Raw genomic sequence first — 25,949 nt, 5'->3', positions numbered from 1 at the left:
AATTTTCCAAATAATGTATAACCCTACAAAGCTTTTATTTTCAGAGCATGTGAGCAGAGCATAGTGTCACGAGAGGGGGTAGCGTCGTTTTACTAGTGTTACCTAGTACAGTACCATGTTACAGCACAGTAGCACTATTGCAAACAGGAACAAGTATAGGCCAACTACTTAGAAATTTCCTGTCAGCACATTATTTGAAGAGAATGAACAAAGTAATATAGATGAGTTTGAAGTTCAGTGTTTAAAAAAAAACATAGCAAACAGTAGGAGAAAGCGCAATCTATACGGCTCTCTAAATGAAGCATACAGACTTTATTAGAGCCACAGAAAGACAAATGTTTCACTGACAAATCCACAATATACAATTTTACAGTCTAGGGTAAAGTCATTATGTACATTAACTATGATTTGGGACAAATATATTCAGGGATGCACGATACTGGATTTTTGCAGATATCCGATATTTTTCAACTAATTTTGGCCGATAGCCGATAGCCGATGCCGATACTGATAGTATATATTTATTTTTGTTTGGAAAACCACCAAGTTTCTCCTGTGCAGAACTGTTTATATTCACATAACCGACTGAACTTAGAAGAATACTCATGAAGACAGCCATTCAGACATACTTTTGTGTGTATTTACATAAGATGCGAAAGAAAACTCAATTTGGCATTCACCTGCTGTCTGAAAGACGGCTTTCCATGTGTGCACACAGAAATTATATATCACAGCGTGTGGGTACCGTATTGAGATCTCTTGCTCTCATTTGATCTGACAAGACGTTAAACACGTGAGAATGATAAACTTTCTTGAGGAAGTGGCACTGGCCCAATCGTGCAGATAGGTTTAGGGGTCATTCTGCACATGCATTCTTATATTAAATACAGCGATTCAAAACAGTGAATCTAATCACCATTCAGGCAAAGGTTTGCTTCAACAACTGGTGTGTTTAACTTGAAGTGGCTTCACGCAAACCGATTGCGGTACTTTGATGTTAAACACTGACTGGTCAGCACAGACACTTCAAGCAAACACACCTAATGACAAGCTATCTCGGCATAATTTTTCATATCGAGCCGGTGCCTTTATCGGCCGACTCAGATAATGGTCTGATAATAACGTGCATCCCTAAATGTAAATGTCATTTAATCAAAACTGTGAATGGCACTCTGTGGCGAGGCAGGATTTCTGTCAGCTGAATAAACATATAAATGTGCTTTCTCATGTCACTAGCTTTAAATCTGCAACGTCACTGCTAACAAATACACTAATGTGACCAGCTGGATATAAACTAATGCACAGATGGTAACAATCGTGACATTAAACATTTGGGTCAGACTTGTGTGTGTTTCGGCCACGTTAGCCTTGAAAGCAATCTACAGATCTATTTCAAATTCAACATCTAGTCAACAAATTAATTACATAGTAAGCATATGAAAACATGAACTTTAGTATACTGTTTACACACGTCATTGTCCGTTTAATCCACATCTGAAGTGTCCATGTCAAAACAAACAGCACGGATTATGGATTTTTAACGATAGCCAATAGTTCCTGCAATTAACTATCAGTGCTGATTAGTCGTCAAGACTGATCAATCGATCGACATCTAATGTATAAATACGTTTTTGTTTTGCAAAAATGTAGATAGTAGAGGCATGTTTTTCCAATGAGCATGGACAGAGAAGCATTTAAACTACACATGCAATGTGGTCAAACTGATTTAAGACCATCTCAGAACACAAAAATCACAAGACCTCGTTTACACCTGTATTCATCGCGGACAACTTCATTCAATTTGATTGGCATTCAAAACATTAAATAAATAATTAATGCCATGTGTTAACAGGGTCTAAGTCTTGTCACGAGGTCTTTCATTTTTAAGACGATATGAAAATGTTTAGATAAATGTAGTTTTAAATATTGTGGTCATAATTATCATTATATTTATTAATAGCCTTACACTGATGATTTGGGGTTTACATTGTGTGTTTCAAGACTACATCATGGGTCTATATTGGCTGACTGTCAGTGTGCTAAAAATAAAGTGCTGTGTGGGTGAACTTCAGCAAATGGAAAAAGGAGCTTGTACAATACAACATTTGAAAGATTATAAGGATTATGGCTCTAAACACAAAGCCGCAATCAAAGCACCAATTCTGTTCACCTTGTCTAACAACAAACCTTATGAACAGTTGATTTTAAAATGTGTAGTTTTGCATACAAGGGTTATATAATATTTATATTATATTGCATTTATTGCTTTTATCCAAAGCGAGTGCATACAGGCAAACATTTTCTACCTAACATGTATTCCCTGGGAATCGAACCCACAACCTTGTGCTGCTTACGCAATGCTCTACCATTGAGCCACAGGAACACTTAGGGTTAGTCTGTCCAATAAATCACTCTGTCTGTATAGAATTAGCGCTGTGCAAAGGTGTTTTCATTTGCTAAAATGACTGTCTGACTGGTTTAAGCCCTGTTGTTAGATTTCTAGATTGAATAATGACAGCATGACTGCAACTACCCAACTGAAAATAAACAATGATGATTATGTCACGTTTTGTCTGTAAATGATAATCTTTTTTTGACAACACCCCACAAGGTGCAGGAACAGGGCGTTTCAAAAAACGGCTTCTGACTTTCAAGTCTGGTGCTGGGAAATTGTGTCATAGGGGCAAGCTGAAACACAGTCAAGACAACTATCAATAGCCCTCCTTCCACATTTAGCTCATCTGCATGGAACGATGTGAAGATGCAGCAGGGGTGAGACACGAAAGACGGCACACACACTCACACACTACACAGATGACCAGAGAAGAAATGCAGAGTAAAACAGAAAGACAGTCTGACTGTGACTAGGTAGGTAAACATACCCAGACCTAGATCTGACAATTCAAAGCATTATTTACAAAATATAAAAATGTAATGTCCATTTTTGATTATGTTCATGTGTATAGGCCCCAATATACGCCAAACAAAGTTCGTTTTCGTTCTTTGCTTCAGGACAAAAAGAAGTTTGAAAAGGCTGAGCGATGGTACACTGTTAATGAACTTTCCAACCCCCCCGCGCTGCAGGAGGTGGGGTGTAGATTAAAGTAAAGATGTCATGATGCTCGCACAAAGTCAAGATTCATGTCTGTAATACAAAACAACCACTCCATAATCAGTCCTTTATGGGAAGTGTGAATGGCTCATAGTCTGAGAACTTTAGCATGATGTGGACAAAAAATACTGGAGTCAGTTTGTTACTTTATTTTATTATTGTTCATTTATTTTATTAAACTGGATAAATTGTTACACCTTTTTATATTTTATGTGGTGCATGATTTACTTTTGATAAAAATAAAGGTTTATTATTGTATATTCGTTTGGCATTTAATTTACTGTGTACCCTTTAAATTCGCGACAAAACAACAACAACAGCAGCAGTATGGCGTAACATTTATCTGAAACTCATTTATTTAGTACTTGCCACCTTATTTCTTTACTCTTTCTTTCAATCTGTTCATGGCTTTGGAAAACTTGTTTGGGATGTTTCTCTTCATCGATTTTTGCATTACTCCTGGTCGTCGACACCAAGCTTCGTTCCAATTTTTTTCTAGGAAGTCACTACTTTCTCTGAATCTTTAAAGTCTGTCGGCGAGCGATCGTACAGGTGTGGATATATCTGTGCAGCTCAGCTATTCGACACTCCAGCGTAATCAGGAGATGTTGCTCTACTGTAAGACCTCCACAGAATGAGGAACGAACCAAGAAAAAAAACAATCAAGCGTCAACGAAGGTGGAGTTTCAAAACACACCCACCGATTGCGTAATCACCACGGACCAATAGAAACTCAAAGGTGTTTAGGAGCCAAAGCGAACTCCCCCAGAAAGTTTGCTTTGGTGAGCTGTCGAACTGCCAAAACAAACTCAAAACAAACTTTGTTTCGGCCGTATTTTGTTCTAGATTACGTCATATTAGTTCGTTCTTCAAATGCGTTTGAAGTATACCGGGGCCTTATATTTTGCCTATTTAAAACATAAGGACTAAAAGTGTCTGCAGTTTATATTTACAATTAAATATTTAATCATAACTGTCATAGCAAAACTGTTGTGCATGAAGAATCAGACAGAATTAAGACCAAATTTCTGATTTCTTAATGCACTGCATCAGTTAAAAGAATCCCATCTGAATCCAATCCCCATCAGGGTATATATATTAACACCCGAGCAGCACCTGCCTGATGTTTCAAAGACTGCTGATCAAGCCTGAACCCTGAATACAAATATAATCACCAAACCAAAGCAGTGAGGACACTCCATCTGGGTCAGCGCTATTAATCAGCAGACTTCATCACATTGCGCCGACTGCTTCCCTCACTACATCATCATCAGTACTTGCTAATGAACCAGACCATTTGCTTACTGAGAGACAAATGGCCCAATTGGCCTTGTAGAAAGTGGTCTTAAAATAATATTCAAAACATGTAGATGGTTGATGTGATCAAACATGATTATAAAGTGCTTGTAATTACAAAGTCATCTTTCTAAAAGACCTTCTAGCCGTGTAAATCCGTCAGCACTGATAAGAGGGCCATGCTTGGGTTTACGTGTTGGCTTTCTGTAAGTCATGCCACCTGTTATAAGGAAGTAGCCCCAAAAACCTTTGTCCAAACAAGTCTACTGTGTTTTACATTATGGGTGGCACATACAGTTTGGGGAACGTTCACTCGAAATGACAGAAACAAATCCTTTCAAATAATAAAGGTGTGTTTATAAATAAACCCCATTTGTCTTTTTGACTGAATGAGGTGAATTTCTCGTCATGCTCTATTTCTATCCATAAGCAACGTAATGTAACGCTTGGTATTTTAATATGCCATTGGTATCACAAGAGTATCTGTGACAAGAGCTCTTTTCAGTCTGCTAGTTGTGTTCTGTTTCACCTGATTTTTATTTTAAAATGTTCCTGCTGTAAGTATTTGGAGAAGACCACAGAGACTGTGTTCTTGTGGTCTACTCTCCTGATTCAATGAACATGAATAATTCACTGGAATTAACTTGTTTTTCTCCTCAAATCATCTCTCGTGCCTCTTTCCCAGTTTGTTTTCACATACAGAGTTTAATGGAAAATAGTTTAAAGAGGGCAAATATGATTGATGGCAACAATTTATGACAGAAGCACTGAATAATACATCAATGTTCCAGATAATAAACTTTGTTTCATTCACGCAACATTCATGTACGTTACATAATAAAGACATGGACTCGTATGAGCTTTTGGGGTTATTCACGGTCTGCTGAAAGAAATTTGTTAATACTCTGACATTTTAATTCTCTTTATGATGTTCATTGGTTGAAGGGTAAAGAAAATAATCAAGTCCCACTGTACAAACGCTATATCTCAAATAGGGATGGGCGTATTACCAAAAGCTTTAATTTTATATTTTATATATCGATAACGATATATATCTTGATATAGTTATTTTTTCTTTTAATAAGGTTTTTTATGATATTAAAATTTGATACCATAGGAATTTCATAATCCTTGTCAACAATGTCAATGTCAAAATAATACAAGAAAAAAAAAGTTAAAAAAAAAAACTCAAGCTCACTGGAGATACATAAACAGTCAATGGTGAAATAAGAGCAAGAAACGAATTACAAGAAAAGGACAAAAAATACAATAAATAAGAAATACATTGTGTAAATGAATTAGTCTTCACTGTGTAAGTTATATCCATCTATATATCTATCTATCTATATTATATATATATATATAGCTCTGTTGTTTGTGTTTCAACTGCCTAAAATCTGTTGTTTTAAACTGCATGCAAAAATTAAGTTTTCGTGACCATGCACACAGCAACGTGACGTGAGCGCATACATGCTGTTATTCACTTGTCTGCCTACATGCCCGTGTAATGCATGTAAGACTGCAGTCATCCAAATAATGAAAACGTACGGCTGTCAACAATGTATTTTTCGGCACCACGAAATAATCGATGGAGCACAATATGAATCGATACTTTTAATTTCGTCCATCCTATATATATATATATATATATATATATATATATATATATATATATATATATATATATATATATATATATATATCATATTGCCCACCCAGCCCTGAGCTCAAACTAATTTGTATTGTATCTAATTGGTAACATTTTAAGTACAGTTTCTCTCATAACTCGTGCAAGCCATCATGGGGAGTATGAAAGAGGTGGACACCTGATCTGGTTTTAGTGAAACCGCTAAAAAGTGTAAACCATACATCAAAATGGTTTAGCTCAAACACCATCAGTGTCATGGGTTCGATTCCCAGGGAATGAATGAACTGGTTAAACTCTATAAATTTAATGCAATGTATGTCGCTTTGGATAAAAGCATCTGCAAAAAGCATGGAGGATGTCAGGTATTTTTCCATAAGCCTCTGAAGACCGTATCACTTACTCACCACACATCTGCTTGCAGTGACTTCATTCTGAAGCCCAACACAAAGGTTTAAGATTTACCTGTTACACAACCCTGACTACTGACTCAATAAAGTGCTCATGATCAGTCAACAAAGCATGCATTTCCTGTTCCAAACCAATGTTGATGTGGATTAGTGCTTATTTGTTGATAGTTTTGCTCACTGTCAGGGTGGTTTGTTTACACAAAGCTCAGGTGTCACCATCAGAAAATCCTTCCAGGATAGTAACACGGTATTCGGACATATCCCATAGTACTCTGTTACTCTGTTATTTTGTAAGTACCATGTAAATATGGTATCACCACCACTGTACGGTTTAGGCTAGATGGCATACAGAAACAACTACTCAATATAGGCTATTTTAACTCACAATGTACAACAATAATGACTATTTTTGCATTATTTAAAGGGGTAGGTTTAGGGTTGAGGTAGGTTTAGGCGCTTACAAAACAATCTAATGGGTAGGAAATTCAGTTTTTTGGTCGCTTCCGGTTTTTGCTGTGTATCCCTTTTAGCCACAACCCCACTAACGTTATACCATAGCAGCCGCATACCACTATTATAAAGGAAACCATGAGTGAAATATGAGCAGACACACATTATAATGTGACTGACCGTGTTTGACAACTCACCTGCGTGTGTATTTGAGACAGGAGCAGCTTGTGTGAGACTGGCAAATCCTAGTAAACACACACCTCCACGAAGAGCCTCCATCCTCAGCACTGCGGCTAATCCACTACCTCAGCTACCTCGAAACAGCTATTACATCTGAATAAATAACGCAGATGACGCCTGAGCTGGCTCATCTATGTCTATGTACATCTAAATCGTTATGTCCGCCGTGTCAAAGACGCATGTTGTGTGATATTAGTCATGTGTCGCGTTAATGAGCGTTAGCTAACGCGACACTGCTGTGGTGTTCATGAAGCTAAGCTAATGCTAACCGCTACCGGCGTCTTACTCGCGAATATGTCTCATCGTTTAAAACCGCTCGTTCGTTTACTAGCTCTCTAAGACGATTAAATGTGAGGACAAGTCTTTTCCACGCGGCGCTGACAGAAACGGACAGCGTTCAGATGAGCGGCCGTGTTATAGAGAGAAAGGGTTTCGATCAGGACGAGCAACACTGAACCTGCATCAGGAGGAAACCGTGGAGCTGACACAACATCCTGCTGATGCTCAACCACTGGACTTGTGTTAGAGCACAGGAGTAACTTATACTGTTTCTTGATATTTATATGGGAGAATAATTATAATAACATCTGTAAATCTATATAGACAGATAGATATTGATATACACTGTGTTTCTATCTATCTATCTATCTATCTATCTATCTATCTATCTATCTATCTATCTATCTATCTATCTATCTATCAATATGTGTGTGTGTGTGTGTGTGTGTACATACCCTGTTCATTTTTTCTATACTGGTGGTGGGGACTTAAACCTGAATACACACCAACTAATTGAAGACCTATTGGGTACAGAAGCTTATAAATCATACAAAATGAGTTTTTTTGAGATTGTAAAAACACAGAAAGTTTCCTGTGAGGGGTAGGTTTAGGTGTAGGGTTGGTGTAAAGGGTGATAGAAAATACAGTTTGTACAGAATAAAAACTGTTACGCCTACGAGTCTTTACAAGGATAGTGAACCAGACGTGTGTGTGTGTGTGTATTAATTTGTTTTGTATTTGTATTTTTTTATAATAATGATGCAGACGTATGAAGATAATGAGAACCTCTGAAATTCTTCTGAAATGTTTTGATTGTTCTGTTCAAGGTAATGGAATCAGTTGTGTTTTATAAACAGTTTTAGGCATTTGGGGTAAAAAGCCTTGTTTTTCAGGATAAAGGCCACTTTTTTGTTTTAATTTGTGGATTGAAGAACGTTGCCAGTAAAAAAGTATTAAAGGTTTTTTTTTTTTTTTGTCTCTTATGCTCACCAAGGCTGCTTTTATTTGACCAGAAATACAATAAAAAGCAGTAATTTAAGTAATTAAAGTTGAGTTTTTAGCATCATTACTCCAGTCTTCAGTGTCACATGATCCTTCAGAAATCAGTCTAATATGCTGATTTCTGCTAAATTATTATTTGTATTGAAATATTAATAATGGTTCTTACTATCAATACTGACAAAAATTTTGCTGCTTAATATTTTTGTGGAAATCATGATTTTTCAGAATTCTTATACGAATGACGAATGGAAAATTCATATAACAGCATTTATTTAAAAAAGATAATAATTAATTGTAACCTTATAAATGTATTTAATGTGCATTTTTGACCTATTCAATGCATCCTTGCTTAATGGAAGTATTAATTTCTTTATTTTGTTGTTGTTGTTGTATTAAAAAAATTACCGATCCCCAACTTGTGAATGGTGTTTCCACAAAAATATGAAGCAACTTACAGCATCATAGCTTCATTTAATAACAGCAGAAGAAGGAGCTGTTACAGAACACCTGAGAGGAATGAAATAGAAATGAAAATGGTGTGAAAAAAGCTTTTTGCCCACTCACTATTGCTCCTTTATGCACACTATACTGTATCACCTGAGAATCCCACTCCCCAAAGCCTTTTCCAGCTCACAACCAAACGTATTTTTCTTTTTTTTTTTAACAAAAATGGGTTTGTTCCTCCAGTTTTATGTATAAGGTTCTTATCTGTGCCCTTTACACAAAGAAAAAAAAACACAAATAAAGATCAGCCTTCCATTAAGTATTGTTAAAGCTATGAAAAAACACTGCATCTAGCTACAACTTTTAACTGCTTTTAGTATCATCAAACAGTTCCAACCAGCTTTAATTTCTTACGGCTCATCAGGTTAAATCTTTGATGAGAAATGACAGAAATTATTATAAAAAGTTAAATAGGTGGGAAAATACTTAAAACATAATGGTGTAAAACAAAATGTTCATTGTTAGCTCATGTTAGTTAATGCATTGACTAATTTTACTATTTTATTTACAACTTTTATTTTACCTTATTTGTTTTATGAATATATTAGTAAGGTGACCTCATCTCAACACCATTAATGTTGTTGTGCTAATTCTGTATTTTATTTCTATATATGATTGTGATTTTTCAATTTGCAAACTGGTTTTGCATTTAAGCACAGAACTAATTCAAGCCATTTACCTTGCCAGAATGATTGCAATCTCAGTAGTGAGCAGAGCCAATGAAAGAAAAAAAAACCTTCTTTTCAGACCATTAGCTATCAGAAATGATCTGCTTGGATTAGCTAATAAGGAGGGAGGTGTTTTGTGGCCTCTTTGGGTTTAAGGGCAATGGGTTTTACGCTCTCTCTGCTCTTTAGGTCCCAGAACTGCAGGACAGGGTCTCTGTGTCTTCATTGTTGCTGAGGATACATCTGAGGAGCACACATCACTTCCACAACGCATCCAACGGTCAGTGTCATCTGAATCAGAATTTTTAACAAGTTGTTATTTTTTTTCATTGCAATGCATTGCATCCATGCATATTCCCAAGGTCATACCTAATTATAAGGCTAGCAGCATTTTTGTAAATGCTTATTCTACTTTATTGGTACATTCAGATTTGACAGAAAAGCTTGTAAAAATGTCACTGCGATGATACAAATACAAATAAAACATGCATATTGGTTTAATACTTTGATGGCTCTCTAATGGAAACTTCTGTTTTTTAATACTTCGTTTTTGAAGAAACATGGCACTTTTGCAGGACACCTGAAGCAAGATGACATTGATGCAGCTATCCAGGCTTGTCACACACACACAAACACACACACACCAGACAAGCAGATATCAGATCACATACTTACTGTAATTATTCATCCCAAATGCCACACAATAACATGTTGTCCAAACCGATGGAATATAGCAATTTTTTTAAATCACATGCACATATTTTCAAAAATGATGCTAGAAAAAGGCCTACTTTTAAGATTTATTCATTTGAGTTATATGCATATTCCATCCAATTTGAACATAAAACAATGAACTTAACTTGATGCATATCTGTCACTCATTCATTAAACGTCTTAGAAACAGGTCAGAAAAAAATCATGGCATAGTTTGTCATTAACTTTTGGCATCTACTGATTTCATTTAAATAATCCTAATTTTATAGTGTATTTATTCAAGCATAAATCAACATAAATCTGTACACCGTGAAAACAGTTAGGAAGTATAAGCATTGTGAATATCTCCAGCGATGGCTAGCTGTGTAACAAGCAATATTAGTTCAGTTATGAGATTGAAAAAAAATAGCATTTATAGATCATAAGTATATAAACCCAGTTATTACTGACAAATATGCATCACATAATGTTTATTCGGATGGACATTTTGTACAAAATGCAAATGCATAAACAGTCTAAATATTTTCATGTTGTTGAGCATTTTTTTGTCATTCAGCCCCGGGGACTTTCAACCACAAGACAAGTGTGGCTGATAGGTAAAGCTACTTCAGACGGGGAGAAGGTGTTCAAGGCCCTGGACCAGGTTTATTGAAAAAGAGGAGCTGAAGTAAAGCACTCTTTCAACCTCAGTCACAACTTGTATTATTAGTACGCACTATGTAATTGAATGGTTGCATGCTTGTTCCAGATGCTTCCTCCAGAACGTCTGCTCAAAGGCCAGAGAGCTCACGGAGGACGAGACCACCTCTCTCTTGGGAGCTGGGGACAGTGATGGAGACGGCAAAATTGGGATGGAAGGTAAAGCCAAATCATTGCTCATGCCTTTCAGAATAGGCCCCTGGGAGCCGTACTCCTATTGAAACCAGGGCTCCTCCTTCAGTGTCTGGCTCTTCTTTCAGCCTGAGGGACTTATCAGCTGGACAAATGAGAATTAGATCTATTCTTCTTCATTTACTGGATAACGTACAGACGAACTGATTATCCTAAAAGACTGGGAAGTCCAGCAGGGTCTTTTCTGCCTCTGTCAGTGAAGAACCAAATCTAAAAAATTGTTATATTATAGTAGATTAGATTATATCTAACATTTGGGGTATTTCACCTTGCTGAGATGAAAATGTGATGATTCTCTCTTTTTTATTTGCATGCATTACCTGTGAGTTGCTCATTAAAATATGTTTAGCAAGTCTTATTGTAGTAAATGTGCAAATTGGGAACAAATAAAAAACTTGCTTTTGTAACTAGTGATCATAGAATATGAAACTGCTCTATAAAATCAAAGTCTCCAAATACGGAAATTATTTTATCCAGCTTTGCCTTGTGCGATCTTTTATTATATACATGACAACAATAAAAAACAATAACACAATAAATAAAATCTAATCCAAATAAAATAAAATAATATTCATTTAATAATAGAAGGATACTCTGCCAATATATATACAGTATATATATATATATATATATATATATATATATATATATATATATATATATATATATATATATAGACATGTGTTTCAAAGTTATAAAAAAAACTAATATTATTGAACTACGTTTTACAAGAAAATACTATGTCATTCTTTATATGTCAAAATGTCATGTTTATTTCAAAGTTTACAATTACTTCGTAATTATTTGTGAAATGTATAAGTTATTTCTAAGTGAAAATTCTTTTCACTATTTTTTTTTGGGTAAAAATAATGGCTCAAATCATTTAAAAGATTATCAATTATTCAAAATTAAAAATTGCAATTAACCAATCTGTTTTACACTGCTAAATAAATAAATAAATAAAATAAAAAATAACTAAAATAAATAAATAATTTAAATAATATTCATTTAATAATAGAAGGATACACTGCAAAAAAAATATATATATATTTTTCAAAGTTCAAAACCTGAGATAATTGAAGTGCATTTTACAAGAAAATACTATTTCAGTCTTTATATTGTCAAATGTTCATGTTTATTTCAGTGTGGTCAATTTCTTTGTAATTATTTCACCTATAGCTAGTTTTTTTATTATTATTATTCAGTGTGTCACTTTGCCATTTCTTTGTATTTCTTTGAGAAATTTCCCAGCAGTTACTGAATACAAATTGCTTCAAGATAGCTCCAGCACCAATTCTTTTCTTAGCCTACAATAAAACTCAAGCGTGTCATGAAGCTTTCATCCTCAGATTGCACAATGTAGGCCACTAATAATTCAATCTGAACACTGAAACCAACAATATCAGGACTCCAGCCTGTGACACGAACACACACCTCTGCTAAAGTTTCGGTATTGATTATAATAAGCCACCGAGCGTTGCTCTGAATTATTCTTATCACGCAATGACATGATTTACGTCCTCGAGATGCTGTTTACTGCAGCGCAGCTCTCCGTCCACAGTTTCTAACCTGGAAGAGAAACCCGATCCATCCCAATCAAACAAACACACGTTCAGTGATATCTTGATGTGTTCATCAGCCCTTTTGTACTGGAATATCAAACTAAAGAGGACTGAAAGTAAACATCTTCTTAAGCGTCTGCTAAACCCGAGCCGGCTGAGAGAGGAGGGCCTCAGGATCTATAGGATCCCACACATGGTTCTGAACATGGTTTAGGAGACTAAAAATAGCCCAACTTGACTACTAGACACATTTTTTCGACACTATTCCAAACGTAGACCCACATGCCGTATCTGTTACTGAGCATCGAATTCCTGTAAATAGGGAGGCTGAGGGTATATAAGCAGGGACCCCCAGAAGTGTTAGTCACACCTCGACTAACTCCTTCGGTTTTTCACTCGCCTTAGACAAGCGCAAGGTGAGTCCATGCAGCGGATGCATTCGTCTACAGGGGCTCGGCGACATATTAATGCTTTAGGATCAGGCTTTTCAAAGAAAACAGCACGGGACAGGGCCTGTGGAATATGTTGTGTCAGGAGCATCAGGAGACCGCTGTGGATGCAGAGGCTGAAGACCGGAGACCTTGAACGCTAAATGTCCATGGCTTGACGCTGAGGATAACTAGATGATAAAGATCAGTTAGTGTTAACTGCTAGAGAGCATGGGTTGTGCTTTAGTGCTCTTGGCCTCTGTTGATACGTGCAAATGTTTATGTTCAGGCACTACAGATCATTCAGGATCCGAGTTGCACTTTAGAGCGTCCGTGATGCCTGTGTAGGAGTCGTGTTCGAATCCGTGGGGGGGACGCGGAGGTGTTTATTGGTGCATTGCATTGCATACATTCTGTGAGTTGTTCTGATTCAGTGTTTTGCTGTTTTGCAGCTTAATCAGAACCAGAAACATGGCCGTTGCTGCTATGCTCACCGCAGCTGATGTGGATGCTGCTCTCGCTGCCTGCCAGGGTAAGACATCACGTCTCATATTCACAACTGGGTAAACACGGTGTAATGAATGCCATCTAGAACTCATTAACAACTGCTTAACAGATCAGCAGTTTGTCTACGTTCAAAGACGGGATAATCAAACAATGCTGTTTCTGACCGAATGATCTGTGAAGAACCGCAGTGGTGTTTGCTAATGATTTCAAAGAGATTCATTAACTATTAGCTGCTGCTAAAAACACCAATTCAGTCTAAAGATTTGATATACATAACCCAATATTGATTCATATAGACTAATAAATAAACAAAGAACGCTTAAGAGAGGTGTAATGAATATAAATGAGTGTAAGTTTACGAAGATCTTTTATATGTTATATTATATTATGATCTAATATTTCAGGTATATGCAAACATGATCTAAAGGTTTCTGCTTAAGTTGTTGAAATTGAAACAAAATTTTTAATTTTTAATAAATGAGCTGGACTAAATATTAAATTACACAGGAACTCCTTTAACACTATTTAAAAGAAAACTGATAACCTAAAAATGGTAACATCTTTTTTTTTCCTTCGTCAAAAATCAACCAAAAAACATAAAATTCTATATTAATGTATTTACTATTTTCATAGAGGAAATCACATTGAAAAAGCTCTTTAAGTTAACAATTACAGGTTACCACATAGTGTGTGATAGTTTTGATTAGTTTAATATTTTTGGTCAATACATAACTCTTATGAAAAAGAAGTTTATTCAAGTGTGCTATTAGTATACTTCTTTTAAACTAAAAATAGGAAAATATGCTTTTAGTAATGGGCTTTATTTTAAATATAAAATGACATTTAAATATACTTGACTTATACTTAAAAAAATACTAAATATATTTGAGCTGTACTCCTAGAATCTGTGTTTTCATTATTATACTGTAGAGGGCGCTAGTACACATCTTCTACACAGAATTAAAACAAAAACACAAGGGAAGAAGAAAAAAGAAACACCTGATACTAACAGATGGAATTTAATTCAATAGTGTTGATCTACTCCATCTACGTTTTGATTATCATTCTGAATCCAAGTCATATTGGCCTTTGACCAAGTCTTTTTTCAGCTTTTTGTTCAAAATGGTATTTCTTTATTTTTTATTAAACACATTAAATTGTTTAAAAAGTAATGCATGAAGCTAGAATAAAATGTTTTTGTTTACAAGCAGATACCTGTTCTTTCTTTGGATGTTTTGAATGTTCAGATATTCATGTAACAAAATATATACACATTAAAACCTAAAGAGGGAGATAGTAGTATACTTAAAATATGATATAAAGTTCACTTAAAGAAAATACTTGCAGTATAAAAGTACTAAACTAGTAGTTTACTGAGACTATACTTCAAAACTGTACAAATTATTTAATTAGTAAACTGTCAGTATATCTATAAGTTCACTTTTAGTTTAATTGCAGTACAAACTACAAACATAGAGGTAAACTAGTTGTGAACTCAAGAGTTTTTATACTTAAAAGTATACTTTCATATACTAGAAAGTGGGCCAATTTAGTCCCAAGGAGTATTGAAACGGTACACTTACAAGTATACAACTAGAACACTGATATTTGTATATTTGCTATATAAAGTATACTACATTTTGATAAAGGAAAGATATCCAGACAGGGTGATCTTGCATCAGCCTGAAGGGGTTTATTCTGAGATAACAACCAGCTGGATGTACATTATCCCGCTTATTACATGGCTAAAAAGATTAGTTTTTACCAAATGATTGCAACACGAGATGGTTAACAGTGTTGCCAAATCCGCGCATTTCACTCTGATTTAAGCGACCCCAATTACGTGGTATTTAGCCTCTAAAATGTTAATTTTATCAGGGGAATCCCACCACTAACGTGTATTTTACACATATTTTTTACCAGGGGATCCCCGTTAAACATGATTGGGCTAGATTTGAGTAGCAATAGAGCAGGTTTTGTTGACAAAACCTGGCAACCCTGGTGGTTAAGTGTTTTCAGTCACAAGATGGCGCCACAAAGTCAACGACAGCGGAGTGACTCGTTAAGCATATAAGGAGTGCCAACCCGTAGTACCCGGATGAGCAGTGTGTTGTTCAATTTGGCGGTTGTTAATATGTGAATAACATACAGCTGGATGGCGCGATTGACCAATCAGAATCAAGTATTCCACATAGCGGTGTAATAAACTCCTATATAATATTTCTGTACTTTTTATTATTTTTATTCTAAAATGTGAAAAATATTAAGAGGAAGACATGCATGTGCAAACCTTTGACTGGTGAATACTGAAAGGAATGCATGGGTTTTGTCTGTTTTGTCTATAACATTTTGATCAGATGAAATACTGGCTTTTTTGCAGCTGCTGACTCCTTCGACTACAAGAGCTTCTTCGCCAAGGTTGGTCTGTCCGCCAAGTCCGCTGATGACGTCAAGAAGGCTTTCGCCATCATTGACCAGGACAACAGCGGCTTCATTGAGGAGGAGGAGCTGAAGTGAGACTCTTTATCAATCATTCACACTAGATAGTGTAAAAGAGCGGCAGTGGAGGGCTTAATAACAGGCCTGTGCTCTTCCTGTAGGCTGTTCCTGCAGAACTTCAAGGCCAGTGCCAGGGCTCTGACCGACAAAGAGACCAAGGCCTTCCTCTCTGCTGGTGACAGTGATGGTGATGGCAAGATTGGAGCTGAAGGTACAGGAAAAATGGCATCTTGACCCCATTTTACATCTCGGATGAGATCAAGACGAGTTGCATAAATAACAGGAAAAGGAGTGCTTTTTAAGCTTGGTAGTGTAGCTTGGCTTGTTTTTTTTGGCGAGAAAGCTTGGGAATATACTCCACAAGTCGAGTAAAGCCTAATAATTAATTTATAATTTATTTTTCATAATATTTTACATTTTCTTAAAATGTTCAAAAAATATCTATTGTAGATGTCATTTTGACATATATATTCTAATATTTACTTAAACATACATTTATTCATGTGCACATAAAAAAAAATACAGTTAATTATTAACACATTTTCCACACATATAAATGTATGTATTTATTTGTTTTCATCCAGTTTCAAGTTCTTTGCAACGTTTTTTAAAATGTAAATGAATACACATAAATGCATTCACTTTTCCAGCCAATTTAAAGTTTTCCACACATATAGATTTATTATTTTTAATTTCTTTATTCTGTTTTTATTGAAATTTTATATTTTCGATAACATTTTCAACCATTTTATGTGGATGCCAACAAATAAAACATTTTTTTTTTTACTTTTCAGATTGTACATGTACTTTTTACATATACACTTAATATTTACAAATATTTATTCATATACATAATAATAGTATTCATTATTATACAGTTTCCACACATAATAAGTATGTAATCTGTAAAGTAGCACAGTTTAACAACACTATTAGGCCCCTTACAATATTTGGCAATGAAATTGGTGAAATGTGCAGAATTGCCTAACGCTGGTCTCATCTTTGTCTCATCTCACAGAGTTTGCTGCTCTTGTAAAGGCTTAAATTTGCATCTGACCAAGACCCTTCCAATATCAAGGAACCAGAACTCACGACAGCTCACATCTTTCTCAGCTGAACTTTTTTTATATATGATCTTATTTATGACTGACTTTGGACAGTTGGCTCAGTTGTGATGAGGGTATTGTTTGTGTTAGTTGGATGTTGTATTTCAAGCCCACTGGCTTGTGCACATGTACAATCTTGAATGCCCTTCTGGGGAAGAGTGAAAAACGAGGAATAAATATAGTTTTGGTGTAACATGTCTTTGAAGCAGAGTCTTTTCGCTTTGTGCCTTGGCCGCTAATCGACGTTCCCCTTCCGCTGTCGGACGTCCTCCCGGGAAGCTCTCATGACAATGCACTCATAGTCAGGGATGTCCTGCAGGCCGCTCTTGGCACGAGGCTGGCAGAGGGAAGGCCCAGAGATTTGCCGAGATCCACTGGAAGGGATTTGCAGAGGATAGTTTTCACATGCCCAATTAAGAGTCCATGGCAGCTCTCTGAATGCTCAGAATAGCTCAACAAACACTCAAACAAAGTGCCAGCCAAGCTCAGTCGTCCAAAACCCATTAAACGCCCTGCAATGGGCACGACTTCATTAGAGCCACTGGCAATGCTCTTGTAATAATGTGCTACTAACCATAATGGTGCGAAAACCGTTGACATTCCTAATTACACCCCTTTAAATCGTATAGCTTTTAGACGATTTATATAATTATCCTTAATTCTAATTTATAGTTACCATATGTGCTCTTTTTCCTGGCTAGGATTTCTAATTTGCCTAAAAAGTCCGGGTTTTCGCCTTGTTTTTGTATTCTCTTTATGGTTCTCAAGGACATTATTTGAATTGCTTTAACCGTTCTCTGTAGATCCCGCCTTCTCGCACACGATTGGTCGATTATTTACAATACCTCCACGCTATTGGTCAAACTGCCTTTCAGTCATGTTCTTCAGAAAGTATAAAAACTAAAGGAAAGCCGGCACACGGGCATTTTTTAAAACACGGACAGGATATGTCTGATAAAAACAGGACGTGTCTAATGTACAACAACTTTCAGTTAAGTATTAGTGAAACAATTCGGCTTTCAGGGCAGTTTTTATTGTAAAACCAGTCAAGCAGGATGAACTCTGCTGCTCTCTGCTGTTTGAAGTTTGTATGCAACTCTCCGGAATGAATTTGTACATTCACAAAAAAAAAGAAAAAGAAAATCTAAATCTAAATTCACATCAAATCTTTAAAAGTACACTGAAAAAATGTTCAATAAAATATTAAATTATCAACTTTATATTAGTATAGTAAATTCAAGATGACATTATCTCTAATGGAGAAAACAAGTCATGGAAATATAATAACTGAGGGCTGGAGTTAACTAAAATAGATTTTCTTTTTGACCTTTTCCCATACAGTAAACAGCATTAAGAGAAAACCAGGACAACATTTTTAATGTGGGAAGATTTTACACAGCAAAAAATATCATGCAAAATGAACTATCAGTGCTATAACTACATGAACAAATGAAGCATTTGACATGAAACTAATAATCATATAACCGGTTATATAAGCAATCACAACCGAAGAGTCCATACCCAGAGCACAAACAGAAGTCTCCCGGTGAGCATGTGTCCATAGGAAGAATATGTCCATGCACTATCAGCAGCGTGTATTATTAGCATGCAAGTATACGATGGACATTTTTTTCAAACGCACCTTTTTAAGCATCTTCATTTTTGAAGATAAATATAGTACAGTGTGGCTGCTGGGCGCATGTCAACTGGCCCCTCGGCCGGCGGGTGTCTATTACATTATACTTCATATTTGGAGTGGCTGAAGGTATATAAGGGGGAGATCGGGGGCCCGGAGATCACTGCAGTTCACAGCTCCAGTCTTCTGAAACTACCTTCAGCACCAAAAGACAAAAGAGGTGAGTTTGCACAGAGGACCCAGTTTATCTATGGAGAAAACTGGACTGGTACATCCTGGATCGTTTCGGAGCAGCTTGCATCCTAAATTTTCTCCTCATCTGAATCCGCTATGGGATTTTTTCGCCTTCTGGTGGTTTATTTTAAGAGGATCTCGTGTTCACACACACACACACCGCTCTTTTGGATTTAACATCCTCGTAACAATAAAAAAACATGCTGTTTTTTATTGGATTTGCATGGTTGAGATGATGCAATAAAAAAAAAAAATGAAATGGTATTAGATTAAACGATGTCAGATATTAACCGTATCACTGTTAAATAATGGCCTTATTTTGGATTAGACATGCATTTGAGCTTTGGCAGATCAAACAATGAAAGCTGTGTGTAATATTTCCTGTTTTTAGCTAAAAGATGGCATTCGCCGGAGTCCTGAACGACGCTGACATCGCTGCAGCACTGGAGGCATGCAAGGGTGAGACACCATGAGCAAACAGATCTCTAACACGCCATCTTGCGTTAAAGCGTGCATTGATCAGTCTCCTGTGTTCCCCACACAGCTGCTGACTCCTTCAACCACAAGGCTTTCTTCACCAAGGTCGGTCTGAGCGGCAAGTCTGCTGACGACGTGAAGAAGGCTTTCGCCATCATTGATCAGGACAAGAGTGGCTTCATTGAGGAGGAGGAACTCAAGTAAGAACACGATCTGATTGAGAGCTTTTGAACCCCTTCGATGAAGTCTCTGTTCTCATGAACCCTGGTGAATTGTGCATGCGCAGACTGTTCCTGCAGAACTTCAAGGCTGATGCCAGGGCACTGACTGACGGCGAGACCAAGACTTTCCTGAAGGCTGGAGATTCTGATGGCGACGGCAAGATCGGAGTTGATGGTCAGTCACATTCACTCGTCTGCCTTGTGGATATCTGAAATGCAACTTAATATGCTTTGTGTAGCATGCATGCACCAGTTAGATTGATTTTAACACGTTGTGTGTTTCTTTCCAACAGAGTTCACTGCCTTGGTTAAGGCATAAATTGCTTCTGACCAACAACACCTCTTGCTCTGACGGAACAACTTTGCCCAAGACCTCCCATTTTCATCTTACTATAAATAATGATTAATTTCTTTTTTTTTTACACATGATGCTTATGAGAAGTTTTCCTCCCATGCAGCACACTGTCAAAACGATGACTGTGAATGTAGCGGTTGTGTCTCCTGTCTTAAATATGAACTTTGCTTACTGTTAAACCTGATGCACTTTCACGGGAACGGACGATAAGAAAAGAATAAATATTCTTTTTCAATACAGACTTCTCTTGGTTTCTTCTCAAACCACACTGCACCACATTTCCACTTCAGAAAATGTAAATAAAAAGGACATTTATTTAGTGGGATATTTGGAATCACTGTCATGAAAATGCAAAAATAATTAAACATTTTATTATTAATGGCCTGTTTATTATAATTATGTGAAATACCTAGACTTATATTTAGGTTGACAATGATTAGAATTACTCACTAATAAGACAAAGCTTATCTGCTCAAATAATTATTTTTAATCGATTTAAAATAGTGGTTTTCTATATTTTAAGAAATGTATACAGAATGGATGAATTTAACTGATAAATAGTGATTTAATTGATAATTGAAAATAAATTTATAATGAAATATTAATAAACTATTACAAGGACTATAATTTTTGATCAACAGCCCAATATTCATCTGTTTAAATAAATTAATAAACTTCTATCACGAGCGTGTGTTTTAACTGAACTGTTCCACTAGATGGCGTAACTTCACACTTAGTAGTAAATGGTAGTAAAAGCCTAGGCTACATTGTTATGCAAAATCCTTTGTAAGCTTTTGAATAAGTGTACGCACAAGATACAGCAAATTGCTAATTGTAAAATAAATAATAATAATTGCAAAAAACATTTTTTATTTAAAATGTATTTAAATATTTTTTTTTAAATGCAGCACGCTTTAAGGAACATATTTGTACCTTATATTCAACCCAAAAGATGCATATTAGTACCTTAGAGTAGTAGTAGTGTCTTTAAGAGGTACAAAGATATCTGTTGTGTCCCTAAGAGTACAGATTTTGCACTTTTTTTCCGAGTGTAGTTGCTGAAGAGTAGCATGCTAGACTAGTTAGCCTCTGACACACTAAAAGTGGCCAGAAAAGATACCAGAGGTCAGAGTAGTGTAACTTAGTGCCTGCAGAGAATATAAGAACAGGTAAATGAATCTCGCTCGGTAACCGTATAGGATGCGCGGTATCATCATGGCCCATGACATCAGTGTTACAGGGTAAGTAGCACCTCTGGATCCGGTGTCCCTGTCGGCCTCAGGCTCTTGGGTTTCTCTTTTTGCATCACGTTGGGTTATCCCACGCATGGACTGTCCCGAAGCATGTCACAGCAAACACCTCGTCCTAATGAATTTAAATGCAACTCAATAGTTGGGCGAGCGTGCATTAACGCAGTCTTTTGTGAGGCACTCACTCATGACTGTCAATCAGTGAGCGCGCTTATAAAAGTCAATGCCAGCTGGTGTGCCGCGTGCCACATTGACTCATATAAAATATATAATAATGACAGATAGGCTACATTCAAAGTTTTTATTTTATTAAAACAAATTAAAACTACTCGAATAAAGTGTACTATATAATACTGATCAACATTATATGTTGACATGAAATACACCACCGTTTAAAAGTTTGGTATCAATACTATAAAAAAAAAAAATCTATACTTTCATTTAGCAAGGATGCATTTAAAAAAAAAAGAAAAAAAATATTTACCTGTTCAAATAAATAATTAAATATTAAAATAAGTATTTTATGCTCACTATTGATTTCTTTGATAAATAAATGAAAAAAGGTGTAAAAATTTAAATAGTTTTGCAATGGAAGTAATTTTGACTATATTTTAACATTATAAATATATTTAATGCCATTTCGATCAATTTAATGCACTGTAGGATAAAAGTATTAAAAGGATAAAACCAACTGCTAAATCTTTGCCATTTATGCATGCAGTATAAAATGGAGAAACTGGAGAAAAATCTAAATTAAAGATGTTGTGATGCAAACGTGCAAGCTGTCATTAATGCATGCATTGACACATAAACCAATACAGTTTATTCACATTTTTTGCTGCATGAGACAATATAAAAAAAAAAACTATATCTGTGTCAGACAAGAAAAACTGGTATCTGTTACACACATATGAAGGATGCTCTCTGTAACCCCATCACTCTGATGGAAACAACACTTCCAATGAATTGTAACATGGGCTTTAGTGAAAAAAACTTAGGCAGTGTCCATTTTTTTCTTTCCTTTTCTTTTCCTGTAGTTGAAACCGTAAAGTAGTGACATACTGCACCCTCTTACATAATGCATGCGTCTAACAGGTGCATTTGAAACATTGATTACAGCGTGCTGCTGGGCACCAATCACAAGGTGACCTTGTATCCCTGAATCAGCAGAGGAAAAATGACAGCTCGCTGTTCGTCTGCCTGTGAAGGGTGAAATGAGGAGGATAAACTCTCTGACAACACACACCGTCCACAGCTATACCTATGAATTAGTTTTGCATCTGGTGATCAGTGGCTTACGGGGTCCCATCTGTCCAGAAAGACAATATGGAGCAGATTATGGAGTCAAAAATCCCAAAACTCAAAAATACAGTGCAGATTATGGGATTTATATAGTAATAGAAGCGGATCTAGAAGCAATCAATTAAAGCAAATAAAGCAGGACATCCCCACCTTCAAATAGAAATGCAATAAAAAAGAAGACTTATATTCTAATGAGAAGTTTAGGATGACCTCATGTAAAGCAGAAGGGAAAGAGGGAGGGCCTGAGAGGAGGATCGGATGTACGTGAGACAGAGGTGAACGAGTGCGAGCGCTTTTGTGATGTGTGGACTCTGATGTAGGATGGGAGGTAGACAGCAAAGCATTTATTACTTAATTTGCCTTATACAAGGACGTCACAGATGTCTGAGGGCTGTCCCACACACACACACACACACACACACAAGTCAAACAGATATAAATAGTACAGGTTAATTAGTTAGGTGAGTAATTTGAGCCAGGGCCTGGCAGCTAGAATTTGATCCACAGACAGGTAACTCAAGAATCAGCCATTGTCACTGCCTTCAGATCTATATAAAGCGCACCTGGACAGAGCCGCAGTCACCGCTCAGCCTTACTTCTGTTGACTCGCCTGCCGGGAGAACTTCACTGAGGTGAGTCACAGCTCCTCGCCAGCGGATCAGGCTCTTTAGGTGCTTTACAGCATATTGCATACTTCCTTAGGTTTACTTTTAGGAGAATTATACTCAAATTGCATGCATTTATTAATGACAATTGCACCAATGCTGCATGTAGATGAACTATCGATCCATCTATATATCTTCATTTAGATGGAAATTATTCTCAGGAACACCGTTTCTGTTTAACCAAGCAAGCTTTATTTAAATCTAGCCTATTATGGCATATTGTAGTATCTTCTAATATATGATGGGGTTGCTACTGCAGCCGCTTGTGAAGATTGATGAAGTATTTCAACCTGCACTTCTTCTTCTTCTTCTTCTTCTTCTTCTTCTTCTTCAGGACCATGTCACTCTCATCTGTCCTTTCCGCCGACGCCATCGACAGCGCGCTCAAGGACTGTCAAGGTAGGAGACATGACCGTGATCATAACATGATCATGAGGTGAGGATACAGCGGACAGGAGGCGTCCCTCACTGAAAAGAGGAGGGGGGTTAGGGGTTAAGACATCATCTGTCCGATGCCTATAATGCTGTTTTAGAAACTGTGCCATGGAGAGATCAAGGGGCTCCGCTGCCAGACGAGGAGGGGGACGACAGGGAATACCGGCAGCTCTGACAAGCAAAACTTGCTAGTCATGTGACTTCTACATGTTTGCAGGTCATGTGACTCACGTGTATGTGTGCCAGAGTGTTTTAACACCTGAAGATGGTGTTTGGAAGAACACCGAAATGTCTTGTCGTTAGATGTTCGTGGCCTCATCAGTAAATTACGAATTGAATGCCGAAAATGCGTTTATTTCTTAAGTTTGTGCTTGACCATCTGACTCCAGCTGCTCCTTTTGTTCCCTGGTCTTCTTCCAGCTCCTGACTCCTTCAACCCCAGAAAGTTCTTCCAGCTGTGTGGTCTGACGAAGAAAAGCCCTCAGGAAGTGAAGAATGTCTTCAACATCCTGGACAACGACGCCAGTGGATTCATCGAGGAGGAAGAGCTCAAGTAGGAACTTTACCCTGCATTTAAAGCCATATAGAAGATCAGTCCAGGATCAATCCGCCTTTTATCTTACTAGGCTCTGCGTGCACATGAATAATGAAGTGTTCAGAAACAGACAGGGATTACCTAGCCTGACAACAGTCCGTTTCTATGCATTCGGCCGCGGCCTTTTAATTAGGAAAGACACTTTATCCTCCTGCTTTGAATGCATCGTGTCTTTCCCTCGCTGATGCTGTTTCTGATGTGGTTGCAGGTTCTTCTTGCAGCGGTTCTCAGCTGGAGCTCGTGTACTGACCGACAAAGAGACAAAGGCTTTCTTATCAGCAGCTGACGATGACAGCGACGGCAAGATCGGAGTGGATGGTAACTGTGGCTTTTATATTAGATTTCCATCATTTATAATTAAACACAGACAGTTTCCTGATCGTTTCCATTCGATTGTCGCTTCACGTCTATGTGATAACTGAAATATGCATGTCATGTTTATAGTGGATTATTCTGCTTTATATGATTGTAAGTCGTTTATTTGAGCGAATTATGAATGGATTTCAGCTCACGTGCGGGAATTGTGTCTGTGATCTCTTGCAGAATTCCAGGCGATGGTTTTGTCCTGAATGATCGGTACACATCTCTCCCCTCTCTTGTACTCAGATTTCATTTCAATTCAGCAGGTCAATTCAGGTTTTTTGGCTCCCGGGGACCCCCTGGTCAATAGAGTCCACACTCGACAGACGCACAGCGTACACACTGCACAGATTTTATTTGATTTTTGAATATGTAGAGGGGGCGCACATGGGCACTGACCAAATGTAAAACTACCTGAAAATTATTAATGAAGTGAATAAATAAATGGCTCAAAATATTTCACATGTTGTCTGTGTTATTTCCGTTCCATAAAATGCTGAAGAGGTGAGCACGGGACCTGAATTACAGTAGCACTTCACAATAAAGATGAGTTTGTGTCAAAAACATGATTAAAAGTACTGTGTGTGGACAGATGTGTCAGTTCACAAAATATGCATAAAAAAGGCCTGAAATGACATGAAATATAAATGTGATAGAAAATTACATGCAAAACTACTGACATTTTCTGATTGCAAGATCCAAGATTACAATGTATTAATAAAATTGTGTATTAATAAAATTAGTAATTATTAATGAAGAGCAAACAAGACTTACATTAAATAAATAAATATTGGAAATATTTAATAAAACATTTTATTAATTAATTATATCTTATATGTATTCATAATAAATTAACTAAAACAATTAATCAAACAATAACTGCTGTCAGAAATAGTGAAATGATATACCCATGAAACGAACCCTTTCTAAAAGCTTGGAGCTTTACATTGCTAATATCAGGGGTTTATCTTAGCTAGAGCATATTGTGCTTATGTTTAACATGAACAAACAATGTGCAAAGGCAATGTGTGATTAATAACAAATATTATTAGGAGAACTATGGCTGCTGTCAATCATCAGTTAGCACGCACAGGTCAAAACAGTTT

The 25,949-nt window shown here is 36.6% G+C and overlaps 4 protein-coding genes and 2 long non-coding RNA genes across 7 annotated transcripts in view; 5 read left to right on the top strand and 1 right to left on the bottom strand.

Moving 5' to 3' along the window:
* LOC127940504 (serine/threonine-protein kinase LMTK2) overlaps window positions 1–7,667 on the bottom strand; it is a 31,045-nt gene extending 23,378 nt beyond the window's left edge. The window contains exon 1 of one of the 2 annotated variants that reach the window (XM_052536144.1): window positions 7,111–7,667. In XM_052536144.1, coding sequence (XP_052392104.1) covers window positions 7,111–7,192 — 82 coding nt within the window. In that variant the 5' untranslated portion in view covers window positions 7,193–7,667. The remainder of the gene's footprint in view (window positions 1–7,110) is intronic. The other variant, XM_052536143.1, reaches the window with a different exon arrangement.
* Window positions 1,274–3,306, top strand: LOC127940929 (uncharacterized). Its single transcript, XR_008148968.1, has 2 exons — window positions 1,274–2,868; window positions 3,013–3,306. It is a non-coding gene; the product is annotated as an uncharacterized LOC127940929 (long non-coding RNA).
* On the top strand, window positions 7,553–11,178 carry LOC127940940 (uncharacterized). Its single transcript, XR_008148969.1, has 3 exons — window positions 7,553–7,688; window positions 9,796–10,987; window positions 11,069–11,178. It is a non-coding gene; the product is annotated as an uncharacterized LOC127940940 (long non-coding RNA).
* A 1,879-nt stretch (window positions 11,179–13,057) lies between these two features.
* LOC127940897 (parvalbumin beta-like) lies at window positions 13,058–17,506 on the top strand. Its single transcript, XM_052536170.1, has 5 exons — window positions 13,058–13,189; window positions 13,654–13,733; window positions 16,089–16,221; window positions 16,309–16,418; window positions 17,226–17,506. The coding sequence occupies exons 2-5, from the start codon at window positions 13,673–13,675 to the stop codon at window positions 17,249–17,251; spliced, it is 330 nt and encodes a 109-aa protein (XP_052392130.1). The 5' UTR covers window positions 13,058–13,189; window positions 13,654–13,672; the 3' UTR covers window positions 17,252–17,506.
* Window positions 17,507–19,068: 1,562 nt separating this feature from the next.
* On the top strand, window positions 19,069–20,475 carry LOC127940881 (parvalbumin beta-like). The gene is made up of 5 exons (XM_052536169.1): window positions 19,069–19,169; window positions 19,575–19,642; window positions 19,728–19,860; window positions 19,947–20,056; window positions 20,175–20,475. Exons 2-5 carry the CDS (start codon window positions 19,582–19,584, stop codon window positions 20,198–20,200), a joined length of 330 nt encoding a protein of 109 aa, XP_052392129.1. The 5' UTR covers window positions 19,069–19,169; window positions 19,575–19,581; the 3' UTR covers window positions 20,201–20,475.
* Window positions 20,476–23,264: 2,789 nt separating this feature from the next.
* LOC127940913 (parvalbumin, thymic CPV3-like) lies at window positions 23,265–25,300 on the top strand. Its single transcript, XM_052536172.1, has 5 exons — window positions 23,265–23,420; window positions 23,788–23,852; window positions 24,309–24,441; window positions 24,692–24,801; window positions 25,027–25,300. Exons 2-5 carry the CDS (start codon window positions 23,792–23,794, stop codon window positions 25,050–25,052), a joined length of 330 nt encoding a protein of 109 aa, XP_052392132.1. The 5' UTR covers window positions 23,265–23,420; window positions 23,788–23,791; the 3' UTR covers window positions 25,053–25,300.
* Window positions 25,301–25,949: the final 649 nt, after the last annotated feature.

The sequence above is a fragment of the Carassius gibelio genome, chromosome A3, assembly GCF_023724105.1.
Source record: "Carassius gibelio isolate Cgi1373 ecotype wild population from Czech Republic chromosome A3, carGib1.2-hapl.c, whole genome shotgun sequence".
Taxonomy (NCBI): domain Eukaryota; kingdom Metazoa; phylum Chordata; class Actinopteri; order Cypriniformes; family Cyprinidae; genus Carassius; species Carassius gibelio.
This window is presented reverse-complemented; position numbering and strand designations above follow the sequence as displayed.

Excerpts from the sequence above, each read along its gene's own strand:
- LOC127940913 (XM_052536172.1), top strand. The coding sequence starts at position 23,792 with ATGTCACTCTCATCTGTCCTTTCCGCCGACGCCATCGACAGCGCGCTC. Across the intron at positions 23,853-24,308 it reads CGCGCTCAAGGACTGTCAAG|CTCCTGACTCCTTCAACCCC; the intron begins GTAGGAGACATG and ends GTCTTCTTCCAG. Across the intron at positions 24,442-24,691 it reads ATCGAGGAGGAAGAGCTCAA|GTTCTTCTTGCAGCGGTTCT; the intron begins GTAGGAACTTTA and ends ATGTGGTTGCAG.
- LOC127940881 (XM_052536169.1), top strand. The coding sequence starts at position 19,582 with ATGGCATTCGCCGGAGTCCTGAACGACGCTGACATCGCTGCAGCACTG. Across the intron at positions 19,643-19,727 it reads AGCACTGGAGGCATGCAAGG|CTGCTGACTCCTTCAACCAC; the intron begins GTGAGACACCAT and ends TTCCCCACACAG. Across the intron at positions 19,861-19,946 it reads ATTGAGGAGGAGGAACTCAA|ACTGTTCCTGCAGAACTTCA; the intron begins GTAAGAACACGA and ends GTGCATGCGCAG.
- LOC127940897 (XM_052536170.1), top strand. The coding sequence starts at position 13,673 with ATGGCCGTTGCTGCTATGCTCACCGCAGCTGATGTGGATGCTGCTCTC. Across the intron at positions 16,222-16,308 it reads ATTGAGGAGGAGGAGCTGAA|GCTGTTCCTGCAGAACTTCA; the intron begins GTGAGACTCTTT and ends CTCTTCCTGTAG. Across the intron at positions 16,419-17,225 it reads TGGCAAGATTGGAGCTGAAG|AGTTTGCTGCTCTTGTAAAG; the intron begins GTACAGGAAAAA and ends CTCATCTCACAG.